Here is a 13,486-nt window from a genome sequence, read left to right as displayed (position 1 = left end):
CACACACACACACACACACACACACACACACACACACACACACACACACACACACACACACACACACACACACACACACACACACACACACACACACACACACGCTGTATTTATGCAAAGTCAACCTAAAGATGTTCTAACGTGCGTGGGTTTGCAGACTGGGTGTGTCAGTGAATTCTGAATTGCAGCACACACTAGGACAGGTGGATGTGCTATTTTAATCTGAGCCTACCACACTCACACACACACACACACACACACACACACACACACGAAACTTACTGAAAACTGTCAGTTAGGTTCACACTGTGAACAAAGGCTGCTGCCTATTTGACTGTTTGGCTAGTTCAGTGTTGGGCGTGCATGTGAAACAGCGTGTCAACAGATCGTAGCCGTCCAACCCGCTTGCTGGCAAACACACACACACACACACACACAATGACTGCCTACAGCAGTCACACACCCTAACAGTTCCCTTTCAAACACACACACAGACACAGACACAGACACAGACACAGACACAGACACAGACACAGACACACACACACACAGACACACACACACACACACAACCCTGCCCCATGCCAAGCCACGGCAGGAATGCCCTGTGCATTTAAACGAGGGTAAGGCCTGGGCAATGGAGGCCGAGGGTTTATGAGAAGGGTGGCAATTCTAGCAGCGCTACTGAGAGAGAGGGCTGAGCCAGAGATCTTTTAAAGAGCTTTTACATCCATTCCACAGCATGGCCTCAACAAACTAATGGCTCTTTAACATGCTGATGAGCATCTCTCAGTGAAGCATACTGTTCATGTACACCACAGCAATAAGACACAGCATGTGTTCATAACTATGTGAGAGGCAACACACACACACACACACACACACCACACACACACACACACACACACACACACACACACACACACAGCAGAGGTATTGCCACACTCAGATAGCTCTGTGGCAGGGATCAAGGACACACCCGATTTCATCAGTCTGTTCTTGTAGGAAACGCCACACAACTCTCGCATAGAGGATCAGTTCCCAGAAGTCCTTACTCATTCACCTGCAGCCGTCTGAAACGCATGCATTCAACAGGCCATCATCTGAGCATTTGTCTGAAGATAAACGCACTTGATATCCACTGAATAAATCTGAATGGCAGATCGATAAAAATTTAGGGTGCATCAGATCTTTCACAGGCCCCTTTAGTCAGAAGACGAGACTCAAAAGTCTTGTGTCTTCAGATTCGCCGCAGACAGACTGCCAAAACCTTCATGGAAGCTTCCAGAACGAACCTTCAGCAGGGTGGCTTGCTTGCTTGTTCGAGATGTGTGAGTCATTGTGAGAAATTTGGCCGGGCGCCAAAACTCAATGTTCCTTTGTAACACTGGAAGTCAGTGCCAAAGCTGAGCCTGTCGGTTCAGAGGCCGGGATCACCGCTCATCCTTAAGATTAAAAAAAAAAAAAAACAGAGCAACACACCCTTAACCTTTCACACACAAATCTCTTTCCTTTCCTATGTTTAATACACACACTCTCGCACACTCTCGCACACACTCACAGACACACACAGACACACACACACACACGCACACTCTCACACACACACAAAGACAGAAATATCTCTGGCCATATGGCTGCACTGACATGGCAACAAAGCGCTGTGCAAGTGACATTTCCTCACAGACAGGGCTGGCTATTCTCAGTCTCAGTTTCCCCGCTTTCCCTCAGGGGGCCACAGCATGGGCGACACATGGCCACTGCTCATGCTGATGCCGGAGTGTGTGTGTATGTGTGAGTGTGTGTGTGTGTGTGTGAGTGTGTGTTTGTTTTCACAGCTGTAGAGAAGAGGTCAGCAGGCTGAAGCCAACACCACAATAATGAGCGTATCTGTTCCACTAGCACACCAACATGTGAAGTCTTATGTTTCAAGAGCTACCCATGACAGGTAACGCAATATGTAAATCAGTTAACAGACATTAATCCACTCTCGGTGTCTGACGGTTTGGCGGTTTCTTGCTAAACCACCACCACAATCAGAAAGATAACCCCACAGCCTGCGACCACAAGTGGAACTGGCAGTGAAGGCTGCTTTCGTCACCTTCGTCACCTTCATCACCTCACTAAAACTGATCCGGTGCTCCAACGAGTGACGGTAAAAAGAGAGACTAGCCCAGAGTTTCCGAACGGCTTCTCTACCAGGGGGTGACCGCGAAGGGTTAACAGAGCCGCGAGCGCAGGCACAGGGAGTGGCTTCACACCTGGAGCTCTCCTGGACTTGGCCAAAACCACGTCTCAGTGCTCTGCTCGCTAGGGCCTCCCGTAAATGGCCTCAGGCAGGAAAAAGGCCCCATGGGAGAGAGTAAGCGAATGCGCCCAGGTGGGGGTGGGGGGGGGGGGGGTGTGTGGACACGCTACTCCTGGAGGCAAAACGATAATGTCAAGACTGGGTGGGGGGGGGGGACTGCGGTCACATTAACACTCCAACTGTGACATGAGAGAACAAATGCAGAATCATGCTCTGTTGTTTCCACTCTCTGGACTTCAAGGGGGAGGCTTATGGCCTCTTGAGAAAAATACGAGCTCACTTCCTGTTAAAGATAAGGGGAAGCCAGTTGATAGTGACCCGTTGACATGTACGAACAAAAGGGTCAAAGTTTTATCCAGACATTTCCAGCCATGGTCGGTGCACTTAGTATGTTGTGCAGTTCAGAACATGTTTATGTCAAGGATGAAATCTAAGTCTGAAGTATGATTGAAATTAAAACAATCCATTTTTACTTCGATAAAATTGTGTTTCCTTCAGTTCAGCATCCAACTTATAGCTTCACTTGCTGACAACTACCATTTAAAAAAAGACATCATTGTGTCCACTGCCCACAGAGGGTCCCGAGGGAATGTGCCTGCCTTGATCCTACATGTCAGTCAGCCATGGCTGGCCCCTTCATGTGTGTCAGACTCTACAGTCTGGGACCAGAGGGTCACCTCCCAGCATGCAGCGGGCCAAGTCTGCTCTGACAGACAGCATCCTCTCCTCTCGTCTGGCCCTGGCTCTTCCCGTCCTCTCCTGTCTGAGCCGTTTGAAGTTTCTGATGGCAGCAGGAGCCCGAGTGGTGGTGGAGGAGGAGGTGGAGGTGGAGGAGGAGGAGGATGAGGTTTCCTCTGCAGGGGTGACTTTCCCCTCTTTTTCAAGGGTTGCTGCACTGACCTGGCCAGACGTGGCACAGAGAAAACCAAACAAACAGAGCTGGCGTCCTGCAACCGCGTGCACCCCCTCCCTCCCGCCGACCTGCCTCCCCGCACTCCGCTAACAGTAGGGTTTTGTCACGGTGCACCCCCCCACCTAACACCCACTCCCCCCCTCCCCAACCTCATGTAAATCCACACACATCATTTGTCACCACTAATTGGGTACTGCAACACTGGGCAGCACAGAGTTTCAATCAAAGAGGGGGAGGAAAATATGTCAAGCCTTATGCTTTTTAAAAGCTCCACGTTGAGCAGATAAAGCAGGCATTAGCAGTGTGTAACTGGCGCAGCAGTCACGCGGCCAGCTGGAGTGGAAAACAGATTTGTTTACGTGCACGAGTGTGAGAGAACATGCATACGTATCAACACATTAACACTAGCAGCTATTGTGCTCACATACACGTCTGCGTCTGTGCACGAATCTGTGTGTGTGTGTATGTGTGTGTGTAGCAAACAGTGGGCTTCCAGAGGCCTAACTCTGTCCACGTGAGTGGAGCTGACCCCTCTTTGGGGCAATCCATGAGCTGCTGCAGTGTGTGGTAGTGGATGTGTGGGGAAGGGGGGTGGTAGTTAAAAAGGCAGCATTTGTTCAGGGTAGGCCCTTCCACCCAGTCCTGCATGTCGACCCCTTCAAAACAAGAGTGTTAATTCCCCCACGCATTCCAGTCCAATCGGATTAATGAGCGTTCAGAAGGCTGTCAGAAGAGGGGTCTCTCTCTCTCACACTCACACACACACACACACACACACACACACACACACACACACACACACACACACACACACACACCCCAGTAGAGTCCTCATCCTAGCCAGGCTTGAGGCCTCCTTCATGGTGAGGTGACCCTGCTACCCCACAGCCTACCTGCCTGTGCTCGTCCAGCCATCACTCATCCATCCCCATCCCCCCAACACCAACTCACTGCTCACTGGAGTACAAAATAGAGATATGAACACGAGCATGGCAAACTCGTCTGACCTTTGGCAATTAGATGCCAAATGCCAACGGCCTAAGCTCACGTTTCAGACATGCTCCTCTCCTCTCCTCAGGAGGGGTTCCTGCTCTTCCACACATTTCTCCGGCAAACAGGGCCTCACTAGAGCATCAGCATCTGCCTCATTGTCTGTATACAAGTATCCGGAAACACCAGGTCTCTAAAAATCTGCAGACTAGCATCTCAGGGTGTCGTAGAAAAAGAGGTGAAACTACCAGTCATGAATGGTAGCAGATAATAACCCCCACAAAACACACACACACACACACACACCACACACCACAAACACAGACAGGAGCCCACAGTGTTTACAGGGATCAGGGAGTAAACAGCGCAGGGCTGGAATGTGGACACATCTGGCTCTCGATCAACCTCTGCCTCAGCCAGCTGATTTACAACCAGATTCCTATTTCCTCTTCTTGGATCTGCCCCGTCCGCCCTGAGTCCACCTTCAGTCAGCACAGAGGGAGGGAGGGGACTCACCCCACTGACCTCTAGGCAAAACAACCCAGAGGCTACCCAGCGCCGGACAGGAAAAACAGAGCCAACGCATGAGAGAGCAACAGGCCCAACCTGCAGGCCTCTAAGTCACTGCAAACCCCCACTCCAACCCACCCCACACACACACGAACAAGTGAACACATACACACACTCACACATACACACACAAACAAACATACACTCACAAACAAAACACACACACACACACACACTCTCTCTCTCTATCTTTATCTTTCTCACTCTCACTCTCACTCTCACTCTCTATCTTCCATTGTCCTACGGTAGGAGGGGATGCAGCTTAAAACAGCCCTTGTGCCTTAACAGGAGAGGTCTGGTATGACTGGATCCGGTGGAGATTTTCCTTTTTCTCTCTTTTTTTAACCATAGACTCCTCTACTCAGAAAAAAACAGCGGCTTTAAATGAAGACTCTTACAGTAAGTCACACACACACACACACACACACACACACACACACACACACACACACACACACACACACACACACACACACACACACACACACACACACACACACACACACACACACACACACACACACACACTCTCTCTCTCTTTCTCTTACAGAGCTGATTAATCTGCATGAATGAATGAATTACTGGATTTTTTAATTATAGATTATTTGTTTTACCAAATGCATTTTGAAGATCAGACGCAAGTTGCTTTTAATGCAGCTGACTTTTCCAACTTGTGGAAATGAGATCTCTGTTTTTTATTTATTTTCTCTCTGCCTATGGGTTTGTGTCCGGCCACTGAGGGCAGTGTTGAAAAGATACGCTGAATCGTTTGATCTGAAAGTGAAGTAGTGTGAGAAAACTAATGGGATTCAACAGAAGAGGCTTCTTCAGGTTCTTCTTCAGGTTCTTCCTCAATCTCTCCCTTTTGCATGGCTGACAGAAACCTGACCACGACCAGAAGACACTAGAGACTCTATCTACAGCGTGCAGATGTTGGTATATATACACACACACACACACACACACACACACAACACAAATCTATACCAACAACCAAATAATGGCAAACGACATACACACACCATCACTCAACAACACATGAACTCATCTGCGTGGCTATACTGACGGTTAAGCTTTCCCGCAGACACATAATGTTTAAACTAATTCATGTATAGTGCAGCCTCTTCCCATATTCAGTGCAGCAGAGTGATGATACAAAAGCAAAAGAAAAGGAAAGGTCATCATGAGGTCAAAAGGTCAAGTTTGCAGCGAAGAAGACAGAGAAGCAAGGAGCTACAAACACCACACTGACACATGTAGCTTACAACATGTACAATTTTGCAGGTAAGGCCAGTGGTTAATTCACAATGATTTATGGCTGCAGTAACGAAAATAAATCAATGAAATAAAAATAAAATAACTGTTGTCAAAAAGCCAAAATAGAGCAAACGAAAAAATAAATAAAAAAAGATCAATCAAGAATTTTAATGAAGCCAAAAAAAAATAAAAATAAGCGAGGGTGTGTGAATATTCCTAACCTGCAAAATGATTCCTCCATATAATATCAGCGATAGTCATTGGTGGGCCACCGACTGGGTGTGGTTTACCTTTGTCGTGATCAGTCCTTATCATATCCATTAAGGAATTCTCCAAAGTTTGCAAGTTAAATGGATCAAAGGGCCGATTCCGGTCCTAAAGGGGAGAACAAGAAGAGAAACAGTCACGAGGTTAGAACAGTTAGACGGGCAGGGTCACGTTCAATCATGTCATGTTCAATAGCTTACAGGTAGACACAGGCACCCAAGACTACACCCAGACAACACTCTGGGTCTGTCATGCGAAATACAAAGCTATGTTTCTGTAGAAGCAGCCTTTCAGATGTTCAGAAGAATTCAAAATAGCCAGTTTGCTCAAAACGATGTTTCTGTAAAAGCACCCCTTCAGATGTTCAGAAGAATTCAAAACAGCCAGTTTGCTCAGATGATAGTCAAAGCTAGGCACTATGGTAGCCTAACAGGAAGCTATATGGGGAAGGGATTTTGCTCACATGTAAACTTGCTGAGTGAGATGACAATGGAATGTTGGTCACAAATTCAAATATTCAAACACAGAGGACTTCAGCTGTTTAACCATTTGAGAGCCAACCACATTGCCATGACTAAAACCAGCTGTGGGCTCCAATAAAGGCAGTCAGGCATCAACCACAATGTGTTTGTGACCACAACAGCACACTTCAAGATCCATCTAACCACACTGAGAGATGTTAACAGGCCACAGAGTTCACAGCAACCCCGCCGGATCAAGCTGTTAAACAGGAAAAATCAGTTTGAATTACTTCAGGGCGATAGCATGTCTGTCAATAGAAGTGGAGACTCACAGGGAACGTAACAAAAAAAGGTTGATGATGGCAGGAGAGCTGCAGGCTCACAACAGGCCATGCTCCAAGGTGATAACTGTATGTGTATAAAGATGATAGTTCTACTAAAAAATGTTTTAAATTAAAACTTCCTTTCCATCACAGCCCCTTTGAACTGCATTCCCAATCATCCTGCTGGATTCAACTTCATGTTCCTGCAGGAGTGGACAGGCAAACTACCATGTGTGCAAACACAAAACCCTTTGAACACAGCAGGGTCGCCTGCATCCAATTTCCAACATTACAGGGTATGGCCTCAGAACATCCAAGTTGAAAGATCCATCCGTCATATTCAATTTCATGTGTGCCTTAATATCTAGAACCTCCAACAGTGTTTACTGAGTGTCAGTAGTCTGTGGCAGGTCTTAGTAGGCTGGCATTAGTAATGGGACGGGATAGGTATATAATATTATACGAACGGTACTCAGTAAAAGGGGTCTTACTCTACCTCGATTATACATCACTCTCATTTCACAGGGACAGAGTTGAGGAAAACATCTGTTCACAAGTGAGTTTTGATGGTGTGCCCAGTCTTAGGTCAGGTTTGAGTTATGTAGAAGTGTGGTAAACCTACAAGACAGAGTGGAGCGAGTGAATGAATGAGTTAGAATGTATGAAGTGAATGGGAAGCGAGGAAATGGAGGAATGAATGAAAGATTATTGAACAAGTGAACTGGTGAATTAAATAAAACAGGGAATGGGTGTTTGCTTTTGTTACTAGACGTGTGTACAAGTGTGTGTGTGTGTGTGTGTGTAGAAGTATGTGTGTGTGTGTAGAAGTGTGTGTGTGTGTGTGTAGAAGTGTGTGTGTGTGTGTGTGTGTGTGAGCACATGCGAGCGAATGAGAGTGAGAGAGAAATTGTTATTAAGCAAAGGAACAACAGAGTGTCTGCACCCGGCAGTTTGAATGCACAAAGGAAACATTTGTGAAATTACTCGTCAACAGAGCAAACGAACGAGTGAGGTGATGGCCGAGAGGAGGAGTTGGAAAGCATGTGAATATGTGATCTATAGACTTGGCAGAGGCCTCCTGTGCCCAGTGGCGAGAGGAAGGCACATTGTTTGCACACCAGCGCTATTGTCACACAACTGGCTGAGCATTCAAAAAGCGTTATTTCCCCTCTCCGGGCCTAGATAAAAATCTGCCCACTTTGTACAAATGACGGACATTTAAAATGCTGAGTTCTCGGTTCTCAAACCGCTATCACTAACACACTTCAAACCTCTGTTCTTTCATTGAGTGGTCTTCTTTGGAATATGTCCAAATCTTTTTCTAAAACTCCAGTCAACGCCATCCCCCCCCCCCCCCCCAGGTTGCTTTCAACTGCATCCTGAGTATCAATGACTTCTGAATGATGGAGGCGATCCAGCCTCTAGTCAAATGGAAGGAAGAGGAGTCATTATGATAAAGTCTTTCACCCCGTAGGGCCTGAAGTGGAAGGAAAGCACCAGACTTCACCTTGCTTTAAAAAAAAACTAAAAAAACAGATAGAGTATGCAAACACCTCCAGGATTTGCATACGAGATCCCTGACCTTGCCATCGGAGCTTAAGCATTGGGTTTCATTTGACTACAATCAAGCAGTGAAACTCTACGCAAAATACCACATGAGGGTGAGAAATTAAAGGAGTCCAATGCGAGCGTAAACTGGATGGGAGATGTCTCCTGGAATGTCCATGCGACTCTTCTCTCCTCGCTTCTCTTTGGCACACTAATTTAAATTCTTCGGATTCTAGCCCTTGCCTGCTAAAAGGCCAGCGCAAGCCGGGCGCCATCACACACAGGCACGACTTTAATGTCATCAAAATACCATCGGAGTAAAAAAACGACAACAATCACAGAATAAGCCAAATACTGAGGGGAAAATAAACATTGTCCAAATCACCAACAGAATAAGCACACCAAAGAGGTCAGGGGTCGAGGCATTCCTCATTTAATCCTCTCCTACACAACATCGTCTTTACCTGGTTTAACCTCTGCTGACAAAGCACAGAATGACCCTGGCCCAGCAGGGGGCCCACATGATATTGTGCCTTGGTGATAAGTGTCAGCTTAACAAGCTCAGCTTGCAAAACAGAGGGGGGGAAAAAAAAAAAAAAACGATCAGCAGAGGGAGAGTTGGAGGAGGTTCTGCACAACAACATGATCCTGGTCAGAACTCAGCCATGTCCTTCAGCCTGGCTTCATTCTCCATTCCATTGTCCTCTTTTTTCCTCCCCAGTTTAACATAATACTTGTAAACTTTCACAAGAGCATATTTAAAAGAGCTCACACTAATTCCTGAAGCCCCCCCCCCCCTTCTCATTTTCTAACCCCCTCTTTGTATGAATGGTATATGAACAAGACTAAGCTTGGCCTGGGGACACCGTGGGGGCAATTCAGATGTTACCATGAGGCCCCAGCCATTGTGGTCGTGGCAACATCACTCCAGAGTGAGCCCTTTGAATGTGGAAATAGCTTGATTGTGCAAGTACCCAAAAGATAAAAAAAGCACCATCTGGAAAATTGTCGTTAATCTGGTTAATGCCGCACCGGGGCTTAGTATACTTCGTTATGCGACAGATCTCCTGTGATGAGATTGAGCGGCTGCCTCGGGAATGCAGTGGACTTCCATTGTCAACCCGTACACAAGAGGAAGGTCAGGAAAGACGACTGGCACAAAGTTGCAAATTATTATTTTAGTTTGAACACACACCACCAGCAACCTGCGGGGGAATAAGGCCACAGTGCTATAGTGCCATTACCACAAAATCAACGTTTTCACCCAGAATACCAAAATGTACTGATTTTATTATTTGTTTTTATTGGTAATACTTCTATTCACAAAAAAGAAAAGAAAAAAAAAACGCTGGGCACAGCTGTGGTAAACCCAGCCTCGATCTGGAAACATTGAGTACAGCCCTGACTAATTCTGCTGAAGTACTACTGTGCATTGTAAAGTGAGCCACCTGACCATCCGCGAATTCTGCCCATTCAGACCAGAATACTTCCGACACATTAGTAACTGGTCTGGCAAATCAACTTCAGCAGTGCGTGCTCTGCTTGTATGCCTTCAATTAATCATTTCATCCATGATCCACACTTGTGCCAGGTAGATATTAGGCAAATCCTGAGGATGGCAGGCTTGAATGTGAGCATACTAGCATGTGTTTGGCATCAACTGCACAGGGACAGAAGCCGCTGCTACTCAACAGTCTGCATGACTCATCGTTTTAACACTGCTGCAGTGCTGGCCCTAGATGCCACTCTAGTGTGAGCCCGTGGGCAACAACGGTCCCATAAGACTTCATTAGCCACACAGTCCATCCTTGGGAGAACATTCAGGCTGTGTATGGATAATATACACAAACCGGATTCCCAATGCATTGAGTGAGGTTGTCATACTTTTAGTCACTAGCCATGAGACATGATTATACTGTTTACTTGATTTTGTTAACAGCCATATCATTTCACAGATTTGTAAATTATTCAATAGTCTCATTTTCTTAAAGATCCCATATGAAGCCTAGATTCTCCTGTGAATCAACAAAAATCGTTCTACAAGTACAACAATGGCAACACTTATTTATGACACATACACTATACCTATTAACGCTCACCTCTATAAAGCATCAAGTTTATTTAAAAAATAAATAGTGCCAGACTGCTGTTGGGGTGAAACGAAATGGCGTTGTATTCAAATGAATAAATAAAATAAAACGCATACAATATAGCCTAACACTGACAGCATTTCCTTACAACCTTTCATTATTGACAACCGGTCTAAAAAAAACACCAATCACATAAGCTGGGAATGGTAAGGGACCGCCTACTCGTCTTTAGTGAGCCAATCGCAGGCAAATACTTTTCCCTTTAAACGTGCCTGAATGAGCTGGCAGAATACTGATGAGGAATAAATTAACCCTTTGGTGGTGTACAGTAGCCCAATATACTGGGAGGTGACATATTTCAATGTCTTTTACGGCACCGAAGCTCGACCGAAAGTCAAAGAGAAGAAATGTATGTAATGAAAAAGATGTATAAACGCAACGTTACACTAGGCTACTATAAAGGCTATTAGGCTTAAAGAAGGTCCATAGTATTCATGTCTGAGCATTTCTCAATAAGCATAGCCAACATGGCATTGACTTGAAACAGAGGGTAGGCCTCAGTCATGTCATCGCAGTTTCGACTGTATAATGCAGTAGCCTATAGACAGACACAAAATTGTATCGTAGAAGCACATAATTTAAATGGACAGGGAGGCTACAATCCACTGATTTTTGGCCAATCAATCCTCGGAGACTCGCAGAGTTCTGTAGGTCTGAAGGTCATTTCCTGCGATCGTTATTTTGTCGAAAATACTGCATCCAAGATCAATTGAGACAAAATGTTCTCCCTGATAGGCTACAAGCAGTTTGTGGGGTCGAAAGGCAGCTATGCGCATAGACCCCATGAAGTTTGCTTTCCCAATAATAAAGGATTTTACAGAATCACATTTTCTAATCGTTAAAAAATTAAAACTTGTACTACATTGGTTGACTGCACGAGTTAGACAGGTTATTTGATGTGCTCTACAAGAGCCGTCGGAGGAACACCGCAAAATCGGTGTCCATATAGCTGCGGTCATAAATACGTGGCGACATCATAACATATTTGCTTTATCCTTAAGACTAACCTACCGACAGTTACACTACACCGTTTTGAAGGTATTTCTAAAGTCAATGAACACTGTTCTCAGCATAGTCTATACAGAAATAACTCAAACGACACATACTTCAGTTACACAGTAATAAAACAATGTAGCTTACCTGAAAAGGTAGCATATTGTTGCTGTTGTCTGTCCTAAAGGCATTGTCTTCCATCCAAGACTTAGGGGTCATGGGACCAGGTCTGGGAAATTTCGGAGGTGCAATGACGTTGCTCGGATAGGGCTTTTTCATCGGGGAGATAGGATTGAGGGTAGACGGCACCCCGACACCGACCCCCACCCCAACACCGACTCCCACCGCTCTCCGTGGGTCCCTGCCTGCCTGGAGCCCGCTCCAGGGATTGGAGCCTGTGCTCCAAGGTGCGTTCTGGTGGTTATTCCATGCTGACGAAGACGCAGAGGACGCCGAAGCCTTGCTGTTCATGACGGTCTGGTGACTGTATGCGTTTCTCTGGGGGAAAGAGGCTTGGCTGGGACTAACAGGAGACCTCCTCTGCTGGGGCTGCTGCTGTTGCTGTGCTTGCTGTTGTTGGTGGTGGTGCGGTGATTGTGCCAAACCAATCTGTGGTGAAAAATTTCCTCCGTAAACCGGGTTAACGTGGTGTGGGAAATTTTGAAAAAGCATAGTCCCATTAACCGATGGTATTCCTTGAAAATAACTATCGTCCACGGTGTTCGTGGTTCCAGTAGACCAAGTGCTACCAAATGATGGGGACAAGGAGGTGCCACCGGTCTCCTGCGGCTGATGAAAGCTCAACCCCGGCAGGATCGGCGACTCCATCGGTACTTTCTCTTTGTTGTTTTGAGCGCAGGGTGCTTGGTTAGTCACACTCGACGGACTCTCCTCCGAGGTTGGGGTTTCCAATGAGGGGGTCGGGATAGAAGGAGGGTCTACGTTTGTTGGATCTTGCTGGTGAGGCTGAGTTTTGCTTTTGTCCATCAGTAAATCATCCTGCATGGTTTGCTGAGCTGCAACGGGGAAAAACAAAGACGAATTATTATTGAGGATATCATAAACCACACTCGTCGTGCTGCTATAGTGCTTGGTCGGAGAAAACGCCGGGATGTTATTATTGCAACTGGTATATCTGGGGAAAGCAGACTGCAGGGCGAAACCGTAATCACCCATTTAGCAAAAATTGCCGGGGTGAGCGCATTTAGGCTACAGTATCTTGCCGCAAGAACAGATTCAGCGGTTTTGCTATATCCGACTCCAGCTTTCTCCAAAGATGTAACGTTATAGAGAGGACAAACTTGGAGGACGCCGATATTCACCAATTTTCGCCACGTCTCTTTTCCCTTTCACCGGAACTCCAGACTGCAATGTGAAACCGATTCTTGTTCCTGTTTTTTAGGACCGCCCTAAATTAATTTGCATACGTCAATAAATACAGCTGCGTCCTTCAGCAAGGTTAAAGAGACACAGCACCTTTCCCTACCACTGACGCATTAAGCTTTCAAGGCGCTACCCGGGGTAGCCTTCTGTAGAGCATCAAGAATCCAAAGGCCAATAAAATGAGTATGCAACATCGAAATAGTTTTCGAGTTGTCAACAGCACTGTAGTCAAAGTAGCCTTTCACTTAGCCTTCCGCATACTCGTTTGTCATCAGGACAGGCTGTTCAAATGGTCCGAACGAGAAGGCTACATGAAGGCAAAC

The 13,486-nt window shown here is 46.2% G+C and overlaps 1 protein-coding gene across 1 annotated transcript in view; it reads right to left on the bottom strand.

Moving 5' to 3' along the window:
- Nucleotides 1–13,096, bottom strand: part of cpeb3 (cytoplasmic polyadenylation element binding protein 3) — a 33,463-nt gene extending 20,367 nt beyond the window's left edge. The window contains exons 1-2 of the mRNA XM_031579444.2: nt 11,928–13,096; nt 6,329–6,413 (exon numbers count right to left, since the gene is read on the bottom strand). Coding sequence (XP_031435304.1) covers nt 6,329–6,413; nt 11,928–12,956 — 1,114 coding nt within the window. The 5' untranslated portion in view covers nt 12,957–13,096. The remainder of the gene's footprint in view (nt 1–6,328; nt 6,414–11,927) is intronic.
- Nucleotides 13,097–13,486: the final 390 nt, after the last annotated feature.

Source organism: Clupea harengus, chromosome 13 (genome assembly GCF_900700415.2).
Source record: "Clupea harengus chromosome 13, Ch_v2.0.2, whole genome shotgun sequence".
Taxonomy (NCBI): domain Eukaryota; kingdom Metazoa; phylum Chordata; class Actinopteri; order Clupeiformes; family Clupeidae; genus Clupea; species Clupea harengus.
Note: the sequence above shows the minus strand (reverse complement) of the source record. Positions and strands in the feature narration are given on the sequence as shown.